Genomic DNA, 25,938 nt, shown 5'->3' on the forward strand with positions numbered 1-25,938 from the left:
CAGCCAGTGCAAAAGAACTCCAGACACGTGTGCCTACTTGTGCATCTGGTTTACATGGGTCCTGGGGAATCAAATCTGGGTCCTTAGGCTTTGCAGGCAAACGCCTTAACGCTAAGCCATCCCTCCAGCCCCGAGGGCCTATTTTGTGCTGAGATCTGAGAGGGGAACCATAATGACCAAAACACACATGGTATCTGCCCACAGGCCCAGACACCTGAAGGTGGTGCTAAATTTACTGGAAAAAGGCAGGAAGTTCCCAGGTGAAGCAATTTAGGCGATGGAGGGAGCATTTGGGCAGTAGTAGAAGGAGCCAACAGGAGTTTCTAGAAGGGGGGTTTGTTGTTTAGTTAGTGGAGTGTTTATCTTTTTTTTTTTTTAAAGAATTCCTAAGCTTTTAAAAATTTTTTTTTGGTTTTATTTATTTATTTATTTATTTGAGAACAACAGAGAAAGAGGCAGAGAGAGAGAGAGAGAGAATGGGTGCGCCAGGGCTTCCAGCCACTGCAGACGAATTCCAGATCCATGCATTCCCTTGTGCATCTGGCTAACATGGGTCCTGGGGAATCAAGCCTTGAACCGGGGTCCTTAGGCTTCACAGGCAAGCGCTTAACCGCTAAGCCATCTCTACAGCCCTAGTGGAGTGTTTTGTGTGGGGGGAGGAGCATGTGCATCCACAGGGCAAGTGTGGAGGTGACAGTGTGGCTCGTCAGTCCTCCCTTTCCACCTAGGTTGAGACAATGTAGTTTGCTGCTGCAATGCCAGACTAGCTGGAATGCCAATTTAAGTATTCAACTGATTTCCCCTCCCATTACAATTCATAGGTGCGCTGGGATTACAGGTGTCTGCTCTGTCGTGTCTAGTCCTGTGTGGATGCTGGAATCTGAGCTCCAGTCACTAGGCTTGGGCAGCAAGTGCTTTTAACCACTGGGCCATCTCCTCAGCCCACCATGCCTGGCTCCCCCCACTTTTTAAACTTTTTTTATTGACATCTTCCTTAATTATAGACAATAAACCACAATAATCACCACTTCCCCCTCACAAATCCACTCTCCCTCATCATATCCCCTCCCCCTTTCAATTAGTGTCTCTCTCTCCCTCTCGTGCTCTCTCTCTCTCTCTCTCTCTCTCTCTCTCTATATATATATATATATATATATATGTATGTATGTATGTATGTAGTATTTTTTTTTTTTTGAGGTAGGGTCTCACTCTAGCCCAGACTGACCTGGAATTCACTATGTAGTCTCAGAGTGGCCTTGAACTCATGGTGATCTTCCTACTTCTGCCTCCCGAGTGTTGGGATTAAAGGCATGCACCACCGCGCCCCACATTTTTTTTTTTTTTTCCGAGCTCAAGATGTCCTAGAATTCACTATGTAGTCTCAGGGTGGCCTTCAACTCATGGTGATCTTCCTACCTCTGCCTCCTAAATGCTGGGATTAAAGGCATGTGCCACCACACTCACCTCTGGCTATTTTTTTTTTCAAATTTTTATTAACAACTTCCATGATTAGAAAAAATATCCCTCCCCCCACTTTCCCCTTTGAAGCTCCATTCTCCATCATGTCCCCTCCCCATCTCAATCAGTCTCTCTTTTATTTTGATGTCATGATCTTTTGCACCTTTTATGATGGTTTTGTGTAGGTAGTGTCAGGCACTGTGAAGTCATGGATATCCAGGCCATTTTGTATCTAGGGGAAGTACATTGTAATGAGTCCTACCCTTCCTTTGGCTCTTACATTCTTTTTTTTTTTAATTAATTAATTAATTAATTTATTTATTTATTTGAAAGTGACAGACACAGAGAAAAAGACAGATAGAGGGAGGAGAGAGAATGGGCGCACCAGGGCTTCCAGCCTCTGCAAACGAACTCCAGATGCGTGCGCCCCCTTGTGCATCTGCCTAACGTGGGACCTGTGGAACCGAGCCTCGAACCGGGGTCCTTAGGCTTCACAGGCAAGCGCTTAACTGCTAAGCCATCTCTCCAGCCCGGCTCTTACATTCTTTCCGCCACCTCTTCCGCATTAGACCCTGAGCCTTGGAAGATGTGGTAGAGATATTATAGTACTGAGCACTCCAGTCATTTCTTTCCAGCACCATAATACCTTCTGATTCATCCCAAGGTCACTGCCATCTGAAAAGAGAAGATTCTCTACCAAAAGTGAGAGTAGAATTAATATAAGGGTATGAACATTAACAGAAGTGTTTACTGGGCAGTTTGATAAGCATAGTGTATACATTTAGCCAGACGGCAGCAGACGTTACACCCCTAGGACTCATGACTACCTCTGTTTTAAGTTTTCAGTATCAGGGATGTATTCCCTCCCATGGGGCCAGCCTCCAGTTCAATTGGAGGGCAGTTGGTTTCCAACATGACAGATGTGTCACTATTGCACCCATTGTCTCATTTGGCCTGTCTGGCCAAAGATAAGGCTTGCAGTGTCCACTGTTGAGTATCTTCACTGGTGACTTCTCTTTCTCTCATTGAACTGCATGCAGAATGTCTTCTTTCAGGTTTCTGTCAGCTGGTCTACATGGAGGAGGTTATCAGCTCAGTTCCAGTAGGATTTCTCAGTGGCCTTGCAGCCCAAGTATGTGGAGTCTTCAGCAATAGGGTCTTACCATCTATTCCTGGTGGGAAACCAAGGGCCTCAGCAATGGCCTATAATATATTGGGGGCATCAGGGACCTCCCTGGCCAACCACTCACTGGAAGGTATCCCATCCCTGGTACTGAAAACTTCTGGCAACAATCTATGGCTCCTGAGTGTTCCAATGTCCAAAAAAGTAGGATTCCATATTTTTTATTTTTATCCTCTCAGATTTTGATTAGCCCTCCCTCCACCTTCCCTTTACTCAATCTCTTCCCCTGACCTCACTTGGGCCTTTTCATCCCCATTAATCTATTCTTCTACTTACATATATACAATACCATCCTATTAAGCACTCCCCTCCCTTCCTTTCTCTTCCCTTTATATTTCTTTTTAGTTTACTGGCCTTTGCTACTGAGTTTTCTTCCTACTCACACAGAAGTCCAATCATCTGTAGCTAGGATCCACATATGAGAGAGAACATGTGATGCTTGGCTTTCTGGGCCTGAGTTGCCTCACTTAGTATAATCCTTTCCAGATCCATCCATTTTCCTATACATTTCATAACTTCATCTTTCTTTACCACTGAGCAGAACTCCATTGTATAAATGTGCCATATTATCCACTCATCAGTTGAGGGACATCTAGGCTGGTTCCATTTCCCAGCTATTTTGAATTTAGCAGCAATTTATTTACATGTTTACATGGTTGTTTTTTTGAGGTAGGGTTTCACTCTAGCCCAGGCTGACCTGGAATTCACTCTGTAGTCTCAGGGTGGCCTCGAACTCAAGGATATTCTCTTACTTCTGTCTCCTGAATTCATTTGCAACAGCAAGAGGCCCTGGAGTACTCATTTTATCTCAAATAAATGAATAAATAAATAAATAAACCAACAAAAGAACTGGGTATAATGGCACATGCCTTTAATCCCAGTACTTGGGAGGCAGAGGTGGGAGGATCACTGCAAGTTCAAGGCCAGCCTGGGACCACAGAGTGAATTCCAAGTCAGAAAGTCAGCCTAAGACCCTACCTTGAAAAACTTTAAAAAAGGTGGGGGGGGGGCTGGAGAGACAGTTTAGCGGTTAAGCGCTTGCCTGTGAAGCCTAAGGACCCCGGTTTGAGGCTTGATTCCCCAGGACCCATGTTAGCCAGATGCACAAGGGGGTGCACATGTCTGGAGTTTGTTTGCAGTGGCTGGAGGCTCTGGCGCTCCCATTCTCTCTCTCTCTATCTGCTTCTTTCTCTCTCTGTCTGACACTCTCAAATAAATAAATAAATAAAAACAAAAAGAACTTTAAAAAAAGTTCAAGGCTGAAAAGACCCTATACTCCTCACCCCACTTCCTTAGGTAGTGGGTGGGAAGGCACAGGTGCAAAGGTACTGTTGCTGGGGACCACCACCCCCCTTTCTGTAGGCGTAATGTTGGGCCTTGGTGCTGGAGGCTAGTGTTCTGTGGCACAAACATGAACATGGACCTCATCCTGGCTTTCCTCTCCTTCTCTGTTTCAGACATGTCCTTTGATAACACTCTGTTTGCCGTTTCTATGGTAAGTAGCTGTATCAGTTATTTTTTTGTTGCTGGAATAAAATACCCATACTCGACCAGAACCGTGAAAGGAAGGAAAGAGTTTATTTCCACTTACAGCTCTGGAGGGTAGAGTCCATCGTAGTAGAGAAAGCACGGTGGGAAACAAAAGCCAGCATCACTGGCCTATCGGCAGAGAGGAAGTGAAGAGAGAACAGAAAACAGAAGATGACTCGAAAACCTCAAGGCCTACCAGGAATGGTGCTCACGTTTAATCCCAGCACTCTGGAAGCAGAAGTAGGAGGATCGGTGAGAATTTGAGACCACTTTGAGACTACACAGTGAATGAATTTCAGGTCAGCCTGGGCTAGAGACCCTACTTCAAAAAACAAAACAAAGGTTCTGGAGAGATGGCTTAGCAGTTAAGGCACTTGCCTGCAAAGCCAGAGGACTCAGGTTCAATTCCCCAGGACCCACAGATGCACAAGGTGACACATGTCTCTGGAGTTTGTTTGCAGTGGCTGGATGCCCTGGTGTGCCCATTCTCTCTCTCCCTCTCCCTCAAATAAATAAATAAAAATAAACATATTTTTTAAAAAGAAAAAGAAAAAAGAGGCTGGAGAGATGGCTTAGCAGTTAAGCCTGCAGAGCCAAAAGACCCAGGTTTGATTCCCCAGGATCCACATAAGCCAGATGCACAGGGTGACTCATGCGTCTGGAATTCAGTTGCAGTGGCTGGATGCCCTGATGTGCCCATCTTCTCTCTCTCTCTCTCTCAAATAAATAAATAAATAAACAAATGAAAAGAAAATACAGTGGGCTGGCGAGATGGCTCAGCAGTTAAGGTGCTTGCCTACAAAGCCTAACAGTCCAGGTTCAATTCCCCAGTACCCAGATACACAGTGGCACATGCATCTAAGAGTTCATTAGTAGTGGCTGGGGGCCCTGGCATGCACATTTTCTCTCTTTGCAGGCAAATAAATATAAAAATGTTTTTAAAAAAAGAAAGGGAAGCCGGGCATGGTGGCACATGCCTTTAATCCCAGAACTCGGGAGGCAGAGGTAGGAGGATTGCCATGAGTTTGAGGCCACCCTGAGACTATATAGTAAATTCAGGTCAGCCTGGACTAGAGCGAAACCCTGCCCCAAAGAAAAAAAAAAAAAAAAAAGTACAGCAGCCTCCTGCCATGTAGAAGGAAGGAGAGGATAGGAAGCTCACTTGCAAATAGGGGTTCCTCCCCACCTCTCAGCCCTATAGAGCACAGACCTTGGAGTTAAGGAGAGGTGAACAACCAAATATAGGCTGTAGCCAGTAACCATCTAGTCTTATAATTTGTTTTTTTCAAGGTAGGGTCTCACTCTGGCCCAGGTTGACCTGGAATTAACTATGTAGTCTCAGGGTGGTCTTGAACTCATAGCTATTATAAATTTCATTTGGTGGGCCTTGCCCTCAGGCTCAGGTGAGTCTGAGAGAGAGCTGATTGGTCTGGGCTCAGGGGGCTGGCTCAGGAAGAGAACAGCCATGATGCCAAGTTTTGGAGCTGAGCTTAACTAACTGCAATGCCAGGATCAGATTTAAACCTTAATTTTAGGAAAAAGGAACTCCTTCCTAGGGAGATCTAGGGATCTCCTTTAGTCAAGTGGAGACTGTGAGGGCAGACTCAAGGACATTCCCACTTTTCAGTTCTGGCCCCTGTTACCCTAATCCTCCTCAGGCTCAGTGGCATCAGGACCTGAGTTCAATCCCCAGCACCTGAATAAAAGGCTGGCCATGGCTGCACATGCCTGAAGCCTTGGCACTGAGGGAGGGCAGCGTCAGGAGGATCACTGGGGCTTGACAGTCAGCCAGTATAACTGAAAAACAAGAGCTCTAGGTTCAATGAGCACCCTGCTCTCACAGAAATAAGGTGGAAGAACCATAGAAGATACCCACTTCTCTGCAGATGCACAAGGGGGACACACATCTGCATCACATGTGCATGTACCACACATACTACATCCCCTAAAAATAACGATGGCTAGGTATGTAGCTCAGTGGTCGAGTGCTTGACTAGCGTGTGTGAAGCCCTGGGTTCCATTCCTAGTACTACAAACAAAACAGAAAGGCAGGGAGAGGAGAAAGGTGGCGTGGACCTGTGCTACATAATTGAGGTTCCAGCTCCAGGAGCAAATCCTGTCAACTCAAGCCCAGAACGTGGGGTGTGGTGGATCACACCTATAATCCCAGCCCTTGGGAGGCTGAGACAGAAGAATTGCAGGGGTGAGTTTGAGGTCAGCCAGGGGCATATAAGCCAACCACCAGACCATGTCCAGAATGTTAGGCTAGGATTATTTGGTTTGGTAATGTTTTTGTTGGGGGGGTTTCAGGGGTGCACATGTTTGTGGAGGTCAGATGTTGACATCATGTGTCTGTGATTGCTCTACACCGATGTTTTTGTATGCATATGTGTGTGTGCACACATCTATGCATGTAAGCTAGTGTTCCTGGAGGCCAGAGGTTTACATTGGCTGTATTCTTCCATCACTCTCCACATTATTTATGAGGCAAGATCTCTACTTGAACCCAGGGCTCACCAATCTGCCTCAGGGATCCAGTCACTGTTTCCCAAAGGCTAGGATTAGAGGCAGGCCACAATGGCATTACATGGGTGCCGAGGATTTGAACTCCAATCTTTAGACTTGCACAGTTAGTGCTTTGCCTATTGATATATCTTCCCACCCCTTTTGTCTTATTTACTTTTATTTATTTATTATTTTTTCTCTTTTTCTTTTTTCTTTTTTTTTTTTTTTTTTTTGGTTTTTTGAAGTAAAGTCTCACTCTAGCCCAAGCTGACCTGGAATTCACTATATAGTCTCAGGGTGACCTCTAACTCACTGCGATCCTTCTACCTCTGCTTCCCAAGTTCTGGGAGGCATGTGCCACCACACCTGGCTTCTACCTTATTTTATTTTATTTTATTTTATTATTTATTTGAGAGCGACAGACACAGAGAGAAAGACAGGTAGAGGGAGAGAGAGAGAATGGGCGCGCCAGGGCTTCCAGCCTCTGCAAACGAACTCCAGACACGTGCGCCCCCCTGTGCATCTGGCTAACGTGGGACCTGGGGAACCGAGCCTCGGACCGGGGTCCTTAGGCTTCACGGCAAGCGCTTAACCGCTACGCCATCTCTCCAGCCCTCTACCTTATTTTTTAAAAAATATTTTATTATTTATTTATTTGACAGAGAAAGAGAGAGAGAGAGAGAGAGAGAGAGAGGGAGGACACATGCCAGGGCCTCCAGCCACTGCAAACCAATTCAAGATGTGTGCGCCCCCTTGTGCATCTGGCTAATGTGAGTCCTAGGGAATCAAACCAGGGTCCTTTGGCTTTGCAGGCTAACCATCCCTCCACCCCCTTGTACCTTATTTTTGATATTGAACCCAGAATTCACAGATTCAGCTATACTAGCCAGCCAGCATGCCTTGGAGACCTTCCTGCTTCTTCATTGCAAGTGATAGGGTGTCAGGCCCAGTTTTTATGTGAGTGCTGGGATCCAAACTCAGCTCTCAAGTACTTCATCCATTGAGCCATGTCCCCAGCTTCCAGAATGTTTCTTTCATAGAAAATTCTATAGAGATATTTATTTAATATTTTTATTTATTTGTAAACAGAGAAAGATAGAAAAGAGAGACAGACAGATTGGACACGCCAGGTCCTCTAGCCACTTCAAGTGAACTCCAGACACATGTGCCACTTTGTGTATCTGGCTTTATGTGAGTACTAGGCGATTGAACTTGAATCTTTAGACTTTGCAGGCAAGTTCCTTAGCCACTGAGCCATCTCTCCAGCCCTATTTATTTATTGATTGATTTTATGAGAGAGAAAGTGAATGGGCATGTCAGGGCCTCCTGCCACTGCAAATGAACTCCATATACATGCACCTCTTAGTGTATCTGGTTTTAAATGGGTACTGGGCAATCAAACCCAGCATGGCAGGCTTTTTAAGAAAGATCCCTTAGCCATGCATGGCGGCACATGCCTTTAATCTCAGCACTCAGGAGGCAGAGGTAGGTGGATCACCATGAGTTCAAGGCTACCCTGAGACTACAAAGTGAATTCCAGGTCAGCCTGAGCTAGAGTAAGACCCTACCTTGAAAAAACATAAAAGGGGCTAGAGAGATAGCTTAGCGGTTAAGGTGTTTGCCTGCAAAGGCAAAGGACCTCAGTTCAATTCCTCAGGACCCACGTAAGCCAGATGCATAAGATGGCGCACGCATCTGGAGTTTGTTTGCAGTGGCTGGAGGCCCTGGCATGCCTATTCTCTCTCTCTCTCTGCCTTTTGCTTTCTCTCAAATAAATAAATAATTTTTTTAAAAAAAAAGGAAAAAGCATAAAGAGCAAAAAACAAGGCCCCAATATAATTGTTTAATAGTTTTTTTTTTTTTTTCAAGGTAGGGTCTCACTCTGGTCCAGACTGATTTGTAATTCACTATGTAGTCTCAGGTGGCCTCGAACTCACAGTGATCCACTTACCTCTGCCTTCCAAGAGCTAGGATTTAAAGGCATGCGCAACCATGCCTGGCTCATAATTTTTAAACTTTTTTGTGATAAAATATATACAAATATATATCAAAATGAGGTCCTATGAGACACACTTGTAATCCCTGCTACTTAGAAGGTTGAGGAAGGAGGATGGCTTGAGCCTAGGAGTTTGAGACCAGCCTGTGAAACATAGTGATGCCCTTGTCCAACAAAATAAAAATTAGGGCTGGAGATATGGCTTAGTAGTTAAGGTACTTGCCTGCAAAATCAAAGGACCCAGGTTCAATTTCTGAGAACTCACATAAAGTCAGATGCACAAGATGGCATATGTATATGGAGTTTGTTTACAGTGGCTAGAGACCTTGTTATGCCCATTCTTTCTCTCATTAATAAATCCACATAAAAACCAGAAGCACAAAATGATATATATATCTGGAGTTCAGTTTTGCTTTCTCTCTCAAATAATGATTTTGTTTTTATTTCTGTTTTTCAAGGTAGGGTCTCACTCTAGCTAAGGCTGACTTGGAATTCACTCTGTAGTCTCCGGGTGGCCTGGAACTCATGGTGATCCTCCCACCTGTGCCTCCTGAGTGCTGGGATTAAAGGCATGCGCCACCACATCTGGCTTTTTTCAAATATTAATTTATTTTGGTTTTTCAAGGTAGGGTTTCACTCTAGCTCAGGCTGACCTGGAATTCACTGAGTCTCAGGGTGGCCTCGAGCTCATGGTGATCCTCCTACCTCTGTCTCCTGAGTGCTGGGATTAAAGGCATGTGTCATCATGCTTGGTTCAGCCTTTTTTTTTTTTTTTTTTGACATAGGGTCTCTCTCTCTAGCCGAGTGACCTGGAATAATTCACTATGGAGTCTCAGGGTAGCCTCAAACTCACAGCACTCCTTCTATCACTGCCTCCAAAGTGGTAGGATTCAAGGTATGCACCACCATGCTAGGCTGAAATTTTTTTTTAATTTTTCAAAAATTATTTATTTATTTATTTATTTGAAAGAGTGAGAGAGAAAGAGGCAGACAGAGAGAGAGGAGAGAGAGAGAGAATGGGCACACCAGGGCATCTAGCCACTGCAAATGAAATGACACATGCGCCACCTTCTGTATCTGGCTTACATGGGTCCTGGGGAATCAAACCGAGGTCCTTTGGCTTTGCAGGCACTTTATCCGCTAAGCCATCTCTCCAGCCCTGAAAAAAAAATTAAACTACTTTATTTATTTGAGAGAGAATGGGCATGCCTTCACTGCTAAGCCATCTCTCCAGCCCTAATTTTTTTTGAAACTTTTTTATTAGAGAGAGAAAGAACTTGCACGCCAGGGCCTCCAGCCACTGCAATAAAACTCCAGACGCATGCGCTGCTTTATATGCATGTGCCAGCTTGCGTATTTGCTTCACCTTGTATGTCTGGGTTACATGGGATCTGGAGAACATGGGTCCTTAGGCTTCACAGACAAGTGCCTTAACCACCAAGCCATCTCTCCAGCCCTAATTTTTTAAAAATATATATTTTATTCATTTTTATTTATTTATTTGTGAGTGACAGACAGAGAGAGAACGAGGCAGAAAGAGAGAGAGAGAGAGAGAGATAGAATGGGTGCGCCAGGGCCTCCAGCCACTGCAAATGAACTTCAGATGTGTGCGCCCCTTGTGCATCTGGCTAATGTGGATCCTGGGGAATCGAGCCTTGAACCGGGGTCCTTAGGCTTCACAGGCAAGTGCTTAACCACTAAGCCATCTCTCCAGCTCTAAAAATATATTTTATTTATTTGAGAGAAAGAGGCAGAAAGAGAGAGAGAGAGAATGGGCATCCAGGGCCTCCAGCCACTCAAACAAACATCTGGAGATGAATGTGCCACTTGTGCATCTGGCTTACATGGTGCTGGAGAATCAAACCTGTGTCTTTTGGCTTTGCAGGCAAGCACTTTAACTGCTAAACCATCTCTCTAGCCCCCAGCCCTAATTTTTTTAAATTAACATTTTATTATTTATTTATTTTGTTTTTTCAAGGTAGGGTCTCACTGTAGCCCAGGCTGACCAAGAATCAGTCTCAGACTGGCCTTGAACTCATAGCAATCCTTCTACCTCAGCCTCCCAAATGTTGGGATTAAAGGCATACACCACCATGCCCGGCTAACTTCAGTTTCAGTTTCTTTGTAAAGCCTTACAAAGCTGTGATGTAGCCAAAGGTAGGGCAGGACTGCTGACAGTGCAGTCCTCCAGACACAAAATGGCCTGGATGTCCATGACCTCACAGTGCCTGGTACTACCTACACAGGGCCTTCATAATAGGAGGAAAAGATGATGACATTAAAATAAAAGAGAATGGGCTGGAGAGGTGGCTTAGTGGTTAAGCACTTGCCTGTGAAGTCTAAGGACCCCGGTTCGAGCGTCAATCCCCAGGACCCATGTAAGCCAGATGCACAAGGTGGGGCATGCATCTGGGGTTCATTTACATCAGCTGGAGGCCCTGGTGCACCTTTTCTCTCTCTCTCTTCTTTCTGTCTCTTTCTCTCTCTGTCTGTTTGTTGCTCTCAAATAAATAAAAATAAAATAAAATAAAATAGAAGCCAGGTGTGGTGGCATATGCCTTTAATCCCAGCACTTGGGAGGCAGAGGTAGGAGGATCATGGTGAGTTTAAGGCCACCCTGAAACTACAGAGTGAATTCCAGGTCAGCCTGGGCTACAGTGAGACCTTACATTTTTATTTTTAAATAATTTAATTTTTTAAAAAGTGGGGGATAAGGCATTTGGCTGTGAAGCCTAAGGACGACCCGGTTATTCCCCAGTACCCATGTAAGCCAGATACACAAGGGGGTGCATGCATCTGGAGTTCGTTTGCAATGGCTGGAAGCCCTGGCATGCCCACTTTCTTTATAACTGCCTCTTCCTCTCTTTCTCTCAAATAATACACACACACACACACACACACACACACACACATATATATATATTTAAATTAGAACAAATTAAGAGCTTTTATTTTCTTTTTTTGAAGTAGGGTCTCACTCTGGCCCAGGCTGACCTGGAATTCACTCTGTAGTTTCAGGGTGGCCTTACTCACCATGATCCTCCTACCTCTGCCTCCCAAGTGCTGGGATTAAAGGCATGCACCACCACAACAGGCTTTTTTTTTTCTTTTCTTTTTTTTCTTTTCTTGAGTCAAGGTGTTAGTCTAGCTTAGGCTGGGCTGACCTGGAATTCACTCTGTAGTTTCAGGGTGGCCTCAAATTCATAGCAATCCTCCCTCAGCCTTCTAAGTGCTGGGTTAAAGGTGTGCATGTGTGCATCACCACAATACCCTGCCCCTTTAATCTCTTTTTTGTTGTTATTGTTGTTGTTTGTTTTTCAAGGTAGGGTTTCCCTCTAGCCCAGGCTGACCTGGAATTCATTATGGAGTTTCAGGGTGGCCTCAAACTCACGGCAGTCCTCCTACCTCTGCCACCCGAGTGCTGGGATTAAAGGAGTGCACCACCACACCCAGCTGCCCCTCTAATCTCAAAGCACAGCCTTTTTAGAAAATCACTTTTCACTTTTGTTCCCCCTGGTCCATGCTCACTCTCCTGAATAAATGTAATAGTTTATAAACAATCCTTCCCAGTCTGTTTATTTTAATTCTTAGTTCAAAACAGATAAAAACTCAGGGTTTGGAGTTTAAGGACTTTCCCTGACACCCCCCCCCCCCTTTCCCCGCCAAACCCTGTTACACTGGAACTCGCTCTGGCCCCTGGCTGGCTTGAACTCATGCTGAAATTCCTATTTGAGCCTCCTGAGTACCACCAAGCACACCCAGCAAACTCCCCCCGCCTCCTGTTTAAAAATTTATTTATTTGTAAGTAGAGAGGAGAGAGAGAGAGAAGGAATGGGCATGCAAGGGCCTCCAACCACTGCAAATAAACTCCAGATGCGTGTGCCACTTTGTGCATCTGGCAGTACATTGGCATTGGGGAATCAACCCCAGATCGTTAGACTTTGCAGGCAAGTGCCTTAACCACTGAGCCATCTCTCAAGCTCCCCTTTCTTCTTCCCCCTCCTCCTTCTTTCTTCTTTCTCCTTCTCATTCTTCTTTTCGAGGTAGGGTTTCACTTTAGCAGAGGCTGACCTGGAATTCACCATGTAGTCTCACGCTGGCCTTGAACTCACAGCAATCCTCCTACTTCTGCCTCCAGAGTGCTGGGATTAAAGGCGAGTGCCACTACAAACTGCTCTCCCTTCTGTGTATATGTGTGGGGTGCATGCATGTGTGTTATATGTGAGCCAAGTGTGTGCAGGTGTGTGTGAGAATAATATCAAGTGTCTTCCTCAGTTCCTCACCTTTTATTTATTATTTATGTGTGTGTGTAGGTGCTCCAGTGTCTCTTGCTACAAAGGAATGTTTGTTCAGCTTTATATGGGCGTCTGGGGAATTGAACCTGGGCCAGCAGGCTTTATAAGCAACTGCCTTTAACCACTGAGCCATCTCCCCAGACTCCTCTGCCTTTTTTTTAAAGATTTTATTTTATAATTTATTTATTTAATGAGAGGGAGGGAGGGAGAGAGGAAATAGGCACACCAGGGTCTCTAGCCACTGCAAACAAATTCCAGATGCATGTGCCACCATGAACATCTGGCTTACATGGGACCTGGAGAATCGAACCTGGGTCCTTAGGCTTTGTAGGCATGTGCCTTAACTGCTAAGCCATCTCTCCAGGCCCCCCCTCTTTTTTCCCCCAAGCCCGTGTCTCTCTCTAGCCCAGGCTGACCTGGAATTCACTATGTAATCTCAGGGTGGCCTTGAACTCTTGGCAACCCTCTTACCTCTGTCTCCCAAGTGCTGGGATTAAAGGTGTGCATCACTACCCCCAGCTTTAAAAAAATATATATTTATCTGGCAGGGAAAGAGGGAGAGGGAGAGAGGGGGGGGTTATATTTTCATAGTCTCATAGCCGCTATGGGAGGTGGGTACTAGAATTTTTCTCCATTTTTTCAGAGAGGGAAACCGAGGCACAGGGAGGTTAAGTTACTCAAGTGAGGACAGACTGTCATGAAATGGCAGAAGTGAGTGGTTCTCCTCAGCTGAGGGGCCGAGCAACTGAAACTTGGGGTTTGGGGAAAGAGATGAGCTGCCAAAGGGCTCAAGACATGGGGAAACCCTACACTTTGATATCCCAAATCACCCAGTTCCCTCTCTCTCTTTCCTTCAATGGACAAAGAAAATTACTTCAGATGAGGACCTGACAGCAACCGTGGATGTCCACCCGGGCAATGCCAGTCCCCGAAAGCGACCTACCTCTGTGTCATCTTCAGCAGAGTTCCCTGAGTTCAGCACTTTCCGGGCCTGCCAATGAGGCTGAGGATAGGGACCCCTCCATCTCTCCTCTCTGGACCTGTCTAGACCTTTTGGAGCTAGAGTTCCGTCAGGCAACTTGGGTGGGAACACCTGCTACTGCTTTCTCAAGGAATCAAACAGGCAAGGAGAAGACTACTCCTGGTGAGGAGACCTTATACACAGAGATGAGAAACACGGTAGAGACATTGGGTGAAGGCATTGGCCTGGAGGCTGAACAGAAAGCAGGAAGCCCCTCCATGGATTTTCAGCTTGGCAAGACCACCAGAACATGTTATGATCACACTGGATCACCCATTTGGCTCTAAGAAGTCCACAATCTCAGGGCCTACTTTGATCTGGTCCCCAGCTGCACCTGACGCTTCTGGACCAGGAGATATAATTTTTTTTGAGGTAGGGTCTCGCTTTAGCCCAGGCTGACCTGGTACTTACTATGTAGTCTCAGGGTGGCCTTGAACTCACATCGATCCTCCTACCTCTGCCTCCCAAGTGCTGGGATTAAAGGTGTGCGCCACCACGCCTGGCTCCAGGATAGATTTTTTAGGGCCTAATTCTACTTTGTAGCTCAAGCTGGTCTCAAACTGTCTCAGCCTTCTCCCCAGTGATTGGATTACAGGCATGCACCATCATGGTTGGCTCCCTACTGGTTCTCTTTATTTTATTCATTTATTTTTATATTTACTTATTTGACAAAGGGGAGAGAGAGAGAAAGGTGGGGGGAGAGAATGAGCGCACCAGGGCCTCCAGCCACTGCAAACGAACTCCAGATGCGTGTGCCCCCTTGTGCATCTGGCTAACATGGGTACTGGGGAATCGAACCTGGGTTCTTTGGCTTTGCAGGCAAACACCTTAACCGCTAAGCCATTATTCCAGCCTCTTACTGGGGCTCTTGAACACAGGATCCAGGGGTGTGTGTTTTGTGTGTATGCCTTGCTGGCATGTCCACAAGGCTTCATATTTAATTTTCAAGCCTAAAACTTTGCGGGTCCACGCGTGGGATGGCTTGAGGAGTGGGATGCACGCACGAACTGGCCACGTTGGAGGCACCCTTGTTCTAGGCACTCTTGAACCGTAGTCAAGGTGGTATATGAGGTAGAATGTGGGGGTGCAAGAAAGGAGTGGTGCCCATCAGGGGCTCTGCTCAGGCCCTATCACTGCGGGTGGAATGAAGGTAATGTGTGGACAAAGGACTAATGAGTAAATGAAGGGGCCGGAAGGGTGAGAGGTAAGATTGGAACTGGCCCCCAGCTCCTTTGTGTCTTTCCCAGAACAGCAGGTTGGGATCGCAGCCACTGCCGGGCTCACTGGGGGGAAGACAGAGCGAGCGGAGCGAGCTGGGACAGTAAGCACACAGACTGGATTCTGGGGCTGGCGGCGGGAATCACGCTAAGCAGACGGACGGGACGTGACCATGCCCAGCGCGAGGCCTGCGCCAGAGAGCCAGGCAGCTCCGGGAACCGACTCCTCCCCGGTCCCGCGCTAGCCGCGGGCGTCGAACTTGGCGTCGTGACCGCAGCGGGAGAGCGGGGCCGACGCCCGCGCGTCCGGCGGGCCGGGGCGGGGCGGGGCGGGCCGGGGCGGGGCGCGCCCTCCCGCACGCTCGCCGCTCCGTCGCGAGGCTACAAAGAGCAGGACGCCCTCCGGGGCGCGGCCGCGCGCCGCCCCCCACGCACGCCGCGCCGCCGCCCTCGCAGAGCGGCCGTTTACGCAGCCCCGGCTGGGCCGCGGCGCAGGCCCGCCCCCCGGCTCACGCCCCGCCCTGGCCCTGGCGCCGCCGAGCGGGCGGGCGGGTCCAAACGGCCGGGGCCGCCGGGACGCACGCCCCGCCCCAGCGCCCGCGCAGCCAGGCCGCGCGCGGTCATTGGCGCGACGCCGGCGGGGGCGTGGCCCGGGCCCTGGGGCGGGTGCTCGCGGTAGCGCTCCCGTCCCCGCCCCCCGCCGCCCGCAGGCCCGACGCCACCTCACAAAGCAGCGACCGTTCGCGCGGGGCGGCGCGGGGCGGCGCGGGGCGGGGCAGGGCCGGCCCCACCCCCGGCCGGCCGCGCTCGCTCCTTCTGGCTGCCTCCGACTACCAGCAGGGGTCGCTGCGCCCCCGGCCGCTGTGTCGTGGCGCCGTCAGCGGTAGCGGTGACGAGGCGTCGCGCGGCCGGTAGGCGGCGCGCTGCTCGCCTCGGCCTCGGTCTGCGCGGCAGCGGCGGCGGCGGCGGCGGCGGCGGCGGCGGCCTGGGCCCGGGCACGGCGGCGGCGGCGGTGGCGGCGGCGGGGCCTGGAGCCGGATCTAAGATGGCAGCGGCGGCGGCGGCGGTAGGACCGGGCGCGGGTGGCGCAGGAGCGGCGGTCCCAGGTGGCGCGGGGCCCTGTGCGACCGTGTCGGTGTTCCCCGGCGCCCGCCTCCTCACCATCGGCGACGCGAACGGCGAGATCCAGCGGCACGCGGAGCAGCAGTCGCTGCGCCTGGAGGTGCGCGCCGGGCCGGACGTGGCGGGCATCGCCCTCTACAGCCGTGAGTGAGGGGACCCCCGGTGACCGGGTGCGGGGCGCGCACGGGGACTGCGCACGCGGCCGGCCGCGGCGGGGCGCCGAGGGGGAGGGGACCACCTGGCGGTGGGTCCGCGGGGCTCGGCTGAGCGGCGGCCCGGAGCCGGCGTCAAAGGAACGGAGAGGGAAGAGCAGGGCGTGCGTGTGGTGACCCGAGGGGCATCCGGAGGGACGCGGGAAATGCGAGTGAGGGGCCCGAGATTTAGGAGGGTGGCCCCGAGCAGGAAGGGGGGGGGGTCCCGAGAGTGCAAGGGGAATTGGGTGCAAGGAGATTCCAGGAGGTTCGGGGGCCGGGTGGTGCACGAGGGTGTGGTGTGGACTGGATCTCTCCTGGCCGTGTCAGGGACCCCTCTCCCCCTGCCTGGACTGCTAAAGACAGTTAAAGTGGGTCCCAGTTTGGAGAGTCCAAGAGAACCGGGGTATCGCCCTTGTGGACGCTTTGGCGTTTAGGAATTACCCTCCCATTCTGAGTGGAAAAGTTAGAGCTGGAGGACCCCATTTGAGGGTGCTACTAGCTGGAAGGGGGTCCTGCGTGGGAAATGTGGGAGAGCCCAGTTTTCTGATGGCCCCGCTTAGGAGTCAGAGGTAACCCAGCCACCTCCCTCACCACCACCACGCGCTTCACTTGTCTTTTTGAGGATGTGAGAGACTGGTGACATTCTCAGAAACTGCTTTCAAAACTGACATTTCAGTGGGGGGGGATCGCAAATACATTTGCAAAGTCCTCCATCCCCCACCCCCACCCCAGCCTTTTTACTTTTATCTTTTTCTTTCTCTTGTTACTCTTTCTTGTCTCCTCTCCCAGATTCTGAGTCCGATGTTGCTATTCTGTTTCGTTCGGCTTTGTCTCCTAGGTTTTCTTGCTTTGATAGTTAAGGGGGGCACTGAAGAGAGACCAGTACTGTCTTTGGTCTGTGGGAGCGTGTGTGTGTTTGCCACTCTGGCAATGGGGTGTTCCAAACGAAAAAGGTGTGGAGCAGCCTGTTCACACAGGGTTCTGTCCTTTTGCCTTGACTTTGAAAACAGGCTAAAGGAGTGTCACCTGTCCACCAAGTGTGACACCTTTTGCGTCTAGGGCAGAGCTCTGTTCTCAGTGAACCAGATGAGGACAAGGAAGAAAAGAATTTCATTGGTTAGGAGCCCAGAATTACCTCTAAACCCAGCTTGACTCCAGATTCCTAACCAAGCCTATTTATTTGGCCCTATGATTAATGAAAACTAGTTCTGGAAAACTGGGTGTGGTGGAGCAAGCCTGTGGTACCCCCACTTGGTATGTTGAGGTGGGAGGACCTCAAGTTTGAGGCTAGCCTAGATCATGTTGCCATATTCTGTAAACCTCAAAAAAAATTTTTTTTAATACACCAGTACTTTATTTTTTTAATTTTACTTATTTGCAAACAGAGAGAGAAGAGAGACAAAGAGAATGGGTACACCAGGGCCTCCAGCTGCTGCAAAGGAATTTCAGATGCATGTGCCATTTTGCATTTGGCTTTATGCAGGTACTGGGGAATTGAACTGGGGCCTTTGGCTTTGCAGGCAAGTGCCTTAACCATTAAGCCATGTCTCCAGCACAACGTTTTTAAAAATTTAATATTTTATTCATTTATTTATTTGAGAGAGAATGGGCGCTCCAGGGCCTTCAGCTGCTGCAAGTGAACTCCCAACACGAACACCCCCTTGTGTGCATGTGCAACATTGTGCACTTTCGTCACTGTGCATCTGGCTGATGGGACCTGGTGATTCGGACTGAGTTCTTAGGCTTTGTAGGCAAGCACCTTCACTAATAAGCCATCTCCTCTCGCCCAAGGAAACAGTTTAGGACAGTTTTACGTTTTATAGAATTAGGTCCCAAATACCCCACACCTATCTCCCTCTATTCTTAGCATATTATTTCAGGAAAATTAGTTTATTTATATATTTATTTATTTGAGGGGGGAGGGAGAGACCAAGAGAAAGAGAATAGGCTCACCAGAGCCTCTAGCCACTGCAAATGAACTCCAGACACATGTGGCACCTTATGCATCCGACTTTATATGGGTCCTGGGGAATCAAACGTGGGTCCTTAGGCTTTGCAGGCAGGTGCCTTAGCCACTAAGCCATCTCTGCAGACCTTTGTTTTGTTTTAATCATGAAAGTGGGTTTGAGGTCCAGCTGTGCAATAAAAATAAAGACAGGCATGGTGGCCATTTCCTTTAATTCCAGCCCTGGGGAGGCTGAGGTAGGATTTTCAAGTCAGCCTGATGTGGTCCGAGACACTACCTTCACTCCGCTCCACCCCCTCCCCAAAAGAAAACAAGAAAAACAGGTGTTGTCCTGCATACTTTTATTCCCAGCCCTGAGGCTGAGGAGGGTGCTTGTGAGTTGGAGGCCAGTTTGGGCTATAGAGTGAGTTGCAGGTCAGCCTAGATTAGAGTGAGAACCTGCTTTTAAATATCCTCACCCCCTACAAAAGACAAAACCTAGAGAGCCAGATTTGGTGGTATGTGCCTATAGTCCTAGCTGTTAAGAGGTAGAGGCAGAAGAATCAGGACTTAAAGGCCAGTTGGCTGCAGGGAGACCCTGTCTCAAAAAAAAAAAAAAAAGTTAGAAGTTATATAGATAATTTTCTAATGCAGATAATTCATAAGTGAAACCATCTTGAGAAATATTTTATCCATGGTCATGCCCTGCTCTGTTTTCTATCCCTGATATTCTCTGGGGTCAGAAACAACTTTTAGCCTCTAGGTTTAAGTGGCATTGGTGTGAGACAGCCTAAGCTGGGTGTATTAACTTACCTGGGATGCCATAACAAATGGCCACAAACTGGGTGGTTTAGGACAACAGGAATGTATTCTCTAAGTTCTTGCCAGGATTCTGAAGTCAAAGTATCTGCAGTGCCCATAGTACAACACTTGCAGCTTCCAGTGCTGCTGGGTTTTGCTTGGCTTGTGGGTGCAAAACCCCAGGCTCCACTGTCTTCCTGTAGTTCTTCCTTTGTCTCTGTTCTCTTGTCATCCTCCCCCCACCCACCCAGGGTCTCACTCTAGCCCAAGCTGACCTGAAACTCACTGTGTAGTTCTAGGCTGGCCTTCAACTCAAGGCGATCCTCCTATATCTTCCTCCCAGTGCTTGAATTAAAGGGATAAACCACTGTTCCTGGCCCTCTTGTCTCTTTTTATTTTTGGGTTTTCGAGGTAGGGTCTCGCTGTAGCCCAGGTTGACCTATGTAGACTTAGGGTGGCTTCGGATGTAGTTTCAGAGTGGCCTCACGGCAATCTTCCTACCTCTGCCTCCCTAATGCTGGGATTAAAGGCGTGCGCCACCATGCTCAACTGCTGTCTTTTTTTTCATTATTATTATTTAAAAATTTTATTTATTTAGGGACAGAGAGAGAAACAAAGAAGGAGAGAGAATGGGTGCACCAGGGCCTCCAGCCACTGCAAACCATGTGCCCCCTTGTGCATCTAGTTTATGTGGGACCTGGAGAACCAAACCTGGGTCCCTAGACTTTGCAGATAAGTGCATTAACTGCTAAGCCATCTCTCCAGGACCCCCTTTTTTTCTGGTTTTCTGAAGTAGGGTCTTCCTCTAGTTTAGGCTAACCTGGAATTCAGTCTGTAGTCTCAGGATAGCCTCAAACTCAGGGCAATCATCTCACCTCAGCCTCCCAAGTGCTGGGATTAAAAGCATGTACCACTATACCTGGCCCTTTAAAATATTTTTTTTTTCTTGGGCTGGAGAGATGGCTTAGCGGTTAAGCGCTTGCCTGTGAAGCCTAAGGACCCCGGTTTGAGGCTCGGTTCCCCAGGTCCCACGTTAGCCAGATGCACAAGGGGGCGCACACGTCTGGAGTTCGTTTGCAGAGGCTGGAAGCCCTGGCGCGCCCATTCTCTCTCTCTCCCTCTGTCTGTCTTTCTCTCTGTGTCTGTCGCTCTCAAATAAATAAATAAATAATTTTAAAAAATATTTTTTTTTTTCTTTTGAGGTAGGGTCTCTCTCTAGCCCAGACTAACCTGTAATTCATTATGTAATCTCAGGGTGGCCTCGAACTCATGGTGATCCTTCTACCTCTGCTTCCTGAGTGCTGGGATTAGAGGCATGCACCACTATGCCCGGCTTTATTTTTTTTTAATGAGAGAAAGAATTGGTGTGCCAGGGCCTCCAGCCACTGTAATAGAATTCCAGATACATGCATCGCATTGTGCACTTGAATAACTGTGTGTGTCTGGCTTATGTGGGATCTGGAGAATCAAATATGGGTCCTTAGGCTTCACAGGCAAGTGCCTTAACTGCTAACCCTTCTCTTTAGCCCCTCTTTTTTTTTTTTTTAAGATTTTATTTATTTATTTATTAGACACAGAGAGAGGGAGAGGGAGAGAGAGAATGAGAATGAATGGGCATGCCAGGGCCTCCAGACACTGCAAACGATTCCAGATGTATGTGTGCCACCATGTGCATCTGGCTTACGTTGGACCTGTAAAATCGAATCTGAGTCCTCAGGCTTCACAGGCAAGTGCCTTAATCGCTAAGCCATCCCTCCAGCCCTTGTTTTTTTTTTTTTTTTTCAAGGTTGGGTCTCACTCTGGCCTAGGCTGACCTGGAAATCGCTATGTAATCTCAGAGTGGCCTGGAACTCATGCTGATCTTCCTACCATTTTTTAAAGATTTATTTATTTATTTATTAGAGAGAGGGAGAAGGGAAGGAGAGAGGTAATGGACACACCAGGGCCTCTAGCCACTGCAAATGAACTCCAAATGATGTACCACCTTGTGCATCTGGCTTACTTGGGTCCTGGAGAATCAAACCTGGTTCCTTTGACTTTGCAAGCAAGCGCCTTTAACCACTAAGTCATCTCTCCAGCCCTCTTGTCCTTTTTAAAAAATATTTTTTATGTTGCGCATGGTGGTGCACACCTTTAATCCCAGCACTGGGGAGGCAGAGGTAGGAGGATCAGCAGAGTTTGAGACCACCCTGAGACTACTGAATGAATTCCAGGTCAGCCTACTAGAGCAAGACCCTACCTTGAAGCCGGGTGTGGTGGCACATGCCTTTAATCCCAGCACACTCGAGGCAGAGGTAGGAGGATGGCTGTGAGTTCGAGGCCACCCTGAGACTATATTGATAATTCCAGGTCAGCCTGGACCAGAGTAAGACTCTACCTGGGGCTGTGTGTGTGGGGGAACAAGACTACTTTAAAAACAAAACAAAATTAATTAATTAATTAATTATTTTATTTATTTATTTTTGGTTTTTTCGAGGTAGGGTCTCACTCTGGTCTAGGCTGACCTGGAATTAACTATGTAGTCTCAGGGTGGCCTCAAACTCACGGTGATCCTCCTACCTCTGCCTCCCGAGTGCTGGGATTAAAGGCGTGCGCCACCACGCCCGGCTAAAGTTATTTACTTATTGGGGAGAGAGAGAGAGAGGCAGGCAGATAGAGAGAATGGGTGTGTCAGGGCCTCCAGTCGTGCAAAGGAACTCCAGATGCATGCACCACCTTGTGCACGTGGTTTACATGGGTCCTGGGGAATCAAACCTGGGTCCTTTCATTTTGCAGGCAAACTGCTAAGCCATCCCTCCAGCCTTTATTTTTTTTTGAGGCAGGGTTTCACTCTAATCCAGGCCTACCTAGAGAACTCTTTAGCCCAGATTAGCCTTGAACTCCTCTTGGATCTCCTACCTCAGCCTCCCAGTGCTGGTATTTAATGTATGTGCTCCTGTGATAGGCCCCACCATTTTGGTGTTTTTTTTTTGAGGTGGGGTTTCATACTAGTCCAGGGTGATCTGGAATTCACTCTGTAGTCTCAGAGTGGCCTTGAATGCACAGTGGTCTTCCTACCTCTGCCTCCAGAATGCTGAGATTAAAAGTGTGTGGCCACCACGCCCAGCTTTCTTAGTCTTTTTGAGGCTGAGTCTCAAGTGCTGGGGTAATGGTATGGCCTACCACACCCAGCTTTTAAATGTAGAATGATGTCACCCTGAGATCTTTAATTACATTGACAAAGGCCCTGTTTCCAAATAAGACCCTTTTTATGGATTCTAAAATTTTTAGGACATTTTTCTTGTACTGTGGAACTATATACTTCAGTTTCATCCATGGGCAGAAGGCAGGTGTTGGGGAGCGGTGCACTCAGGTCATTGGGCCCAGAGTGTGTATGTTCAATGAATGAAAACTTGGGTAAAGTCACCTGCTTCCCTCAAAAGCTGTGTTGCCTTCAGATTTGGCTGGTTTTACATTGTGGCAGGCACCACTGAAGGAATTACTCTGAAGTATGTCTAATAAGTGCACAGTCTCAAAGTGTTGTGGGTTGTGTACATCCTAATCTCAGAGTATGGCTGGCCTACAGTGTGTTGAGAAAGGTCAGAGGTAGGCCAGTCTTTCTGGAACCTGAGAAGGTGACATGATAGCAGCTGGGTGGGCCATGGGGGAGTTCCCTGTTTGGGGATGAACCAGGTCAGGCTGTGTGGGCTTCAGGCTCTTTACTTGAAGTGAACTTCTTTCCAGTTTTGTCTTCCCCACTCCTGGGGTCTGAATGCTTTCATCCATCAAGTCACTATCAGAAATGCCAATGTTTGCTTACAAGTCTGTTGTGAAGCCAGAGACTACAAGCCACTTGTGTCTTCAGGTGCTGGAATTCAAGTCTGTACATGGAGCCATAAGGAGGAAGAACACCGGCAGGAATCTTTTAGAGCCTAAAAGTTTGGGGGTGGAACAGAAGCTTCTGTGGCTGCAATGAGGGTCCTAAACTGTATTCAGAGTCTGTTGCTGGTCAACCTTGTGGCCTTGAAGTAGTCATGTGATCTCTGATCCTATGTCCTCACCTTTAGTAACTCTCCTGCCCCCCACAGCCTCAGTTCCCTCTGCAGTAGGACTTCAGCTGCTTGGTTGAGGGATGTATATGGAGGAGGTCAGGTATGTAGCATGGGTCAGTTATGGAGCAAACGTTTGTCAACAGCCTTTTTTTTTTTTTTTTTTTTTTAATTTTCACGGTATGGTCTCACTCTGGCCCAGACTGACCTGGAATTCACTATGGAGTCTCAGGGTGGCCTTGAACTCACGGTGATCCTCCTATTTCTCCCTCCCTGAGTGCTGGGATTGAAGGTGTGTGCCATCACGCCTGGCTCCTATTCTTTTTTTTTTTTAATTTATTTAGGGAGAGAGGCAGGCAGGCAGGGATATATAGAGAGAGAAGTGCCAGGGCCTCTCGCCATTGCAAACAAACTCCAGACACACATGCCACCTTATGCATCTGGCTTACATGACTACTGGGGAGTCGAACCTGGGTCCTTAGGCTTTGCAGGCAGGCAAGTACCTTAACCGCTAAGCCCAACAGCCTATTCTTTTTGGCTTTATTTAGTTTATGTGTGGTAGGATATGTTTGCATGCTTGCACAGTTGTAGAGCGTATGTGTGTGCATACATGCATGCATGTACACATGTGTACATATGAAAGCCAGAGGATAACCTCGGTGTCATCCTCAAGGATGCCATTCATCTCCCTTGAAATGGTCTCTCATTGTCTGGAGCTCACCAATTAAGCTAGACAGGCTAGGCAGCAAATCCCAAATATTCTCCTGACTCTGCCTCCCCAGAGCTGGGATACATGAACACATTGCCATACCTGGTATTTTGTTTGGGTGCTGAGGATCTAACTGAGGTCCTCATGCTTGAGGCAAGCCCTTGACCTAAAGAGCCATCTCCCCAGCCCCAGTAGCCCATGCATTATAGATGTCATTAGGGTGGCATAGGGAAGGAGAACCCCTGGGTCCTGTTCTTTGCCATCTGTGCCCTCCAATGGGAGAGATGACAGCTGAGGCAGGCAGAGCAGTAACCCTCCCCAGCCTTTTTAGCCATTTGAAGTCTCCCGGGCCTTTGTCCATGGGATTGGAAACATAGTAGGCAGCTACCAAAACCAGGCCACTTTCCTTGGCATGGGCTTCCTGGGCCTTGAGGAAGCATTGGCATGGTCTCCAGAGCTCTGGAGTGCAGGCTACCACCCCCTGGAAGGAAGCAGCTTCTGGGGAAGCCCTTGTTCATTGGGAGGAGAGTATAGTCAACTCAGTTCTGGAGATGACCTTGTCGTTTTTCTGTCTTGGTCAGCACCAGTGAGCATCCTGGATACCCCCCACCCGATTAGCTATGAAGAGACACAGCACATTGGCTCTGATGGGCTGACTTTGGTTTTGGGGAGGGGTCATCCCAGGTTGGGGAAAACCCTGTGTTAGGGCAGGGGATGAGGCTCAGTTAGTAGAGTGTCTGCTTAGCATGCACCCAGCCCTGGGTTTTATTCCCTACCCTAAATAAACCAGATGTCATGAACACTTACAACCCCAGCTCTGGGGAAATGGAGGCAGAAGGAAGAGACTCTATGCCTGCTATAGAACCAGGGTCCTTTATGACTCCCCCTGAGACCCTCTAGCCATGAGACAGTAGTTGTGTGTCTAGCCCAGCTTGTTTCTTCTTCTTCTTCTTTTTTTTTTTAACAAATGTTTACATGGGTCCTTAGGCTTTGCAGGCAAGCACCTTAATAGCTAAGCCATCTCTCCAGCCCTATTTTCATTTCTTTTAAGGCAGGGTCTTGCTCTAGCCTAGGCTGACCTGGAATTCACTATGTAGTCTGAGGGTGGCCTTGAGCTCCTCCTACCTCTGCCTCCCAAGTGTTGGGATCAGAGGCATGTGCCGGCTTGGGTGTACATTTTACTGTGGTGCTGGGCAGAGGTTGAGAAGCTACAAAATCCAGAAGGGCACTTTGTGTTAGTGGTGCCTACTCACTGTTGCTGGTGGTTGTCATTTACTGAGCACTTAGTGTATGCCAGGCTCTGCAGAAATTCTGTTGATAAAATCAAATTCTTGACCTTGGGGCCAGTCAGAGACAATGTAAATCCGGGCCTGTGGACCAAATGGAGCCTGTGGCTTTATTTTTATACTGTCAGAGCAAGAAGCCTTAGCAGTTTTGAGGGGTTGAAAATAAAACACAGCCACTAATCAACAAAGACTATTTCAGGTGGGCATGGTGGGAGGCAGAGGTAGGAGGATCGCTGTGAGTTCAAGGCCACCCTGAGACTACATAGTGAATTCCAGGTCAGCCTGGGCCAGAGTGAGACTCTACCTCAAACAAACAAACAAAAAAAATATTTAAATATATATACATATTTATTTATTTATGAGGTAGAAAGAGAGAGAATGAATGAGAATGCTTGTATGCCAGGCCTCTAGCCAGTGCAAACAAACTCCAGCTGCATCACAAAGACTATTTAGCCAAGACTATATTGCCTTATAAAACCTATAATTTTTAGGGGCTAGAGAGATGACTCAGTGGTTAAGGTGCCAGCAAAGCCTAAGGACATGGGTTCAATTACCTAGTACCCTTGTAAAGCCAGATGCACAAAGTGGCACATGCATCTAGAGTTCATCTGCTGTGGCCAGAGGCCCTAGCATGTCCATTCTCTCTAC

At 48.1% G+C, this 25,938-nt stretch overlaps 2 protein-coding genes across 3 annotated transcripts in view; both read left to right on the forward strand.

Annotated features, from left to right (window-relative positions):
- The window catches only part of C2H19orf38 (chromosome 2 C19orf38 homolog), a 46,506-nt gene extending 31,910 nt beyond the window's left edge, over positions 1 to 14,596 (forward strand). Inside the window, exons 7-8 of the mRNA XM_004667462.2 lie at positions 4,099 to 4,136; positions 13,834 to 14,596. Coding sequence (XP_004667519.2) covers positions 4,099 to 4,136; positions 13,834 to 13,968 — 173 coding nt within the window. The 3' untranslated portion in view covers positions 13,969 to 14,596. The remainder of the gene's footprint in view (positions 1 to 4,098; positions 4,137 to 13,833) is intronic.
- A 1,654-nt stretch (positions 14,597 to 16,250) lies between these two features.
- Positions 16,251 to 25,938, forward strand: part of Carm1 (coactivator associated arginine methyltransferase 1) — a 74,558-nt gene continuing 64,870 nt past the window's right edge. For both annotated transcript variants that reach the window (XM_004667423.2, XM_045142579.1), the window contains exon 1: positions 16,251 to 16,470. In XM_004667423.2, coding sequence (XP_004667480.2) covers positions 16,251 to 16,470 — 220 coding nt within the window. The remainder of the gene's footprint in view (positions 16,471 to 25,938) is intronic.

The sequence above is a fragment of the Jaculus jaculus genome, chromosome 2 (genome assembly GCF_020740685.1).
Source record: "Jaculus jaculus isolate mJacJac1 chromosome 2, mJacJac1.mat.Y.cur, whole genome shotgun sequence".
Taxonomy (NCBI): domain Eukaryota; kingdom Metazoa; phylum Chordata; class Mammalia; order Rodentia; family Dipodidae; genus Jaculus; species Jaculus jaculus.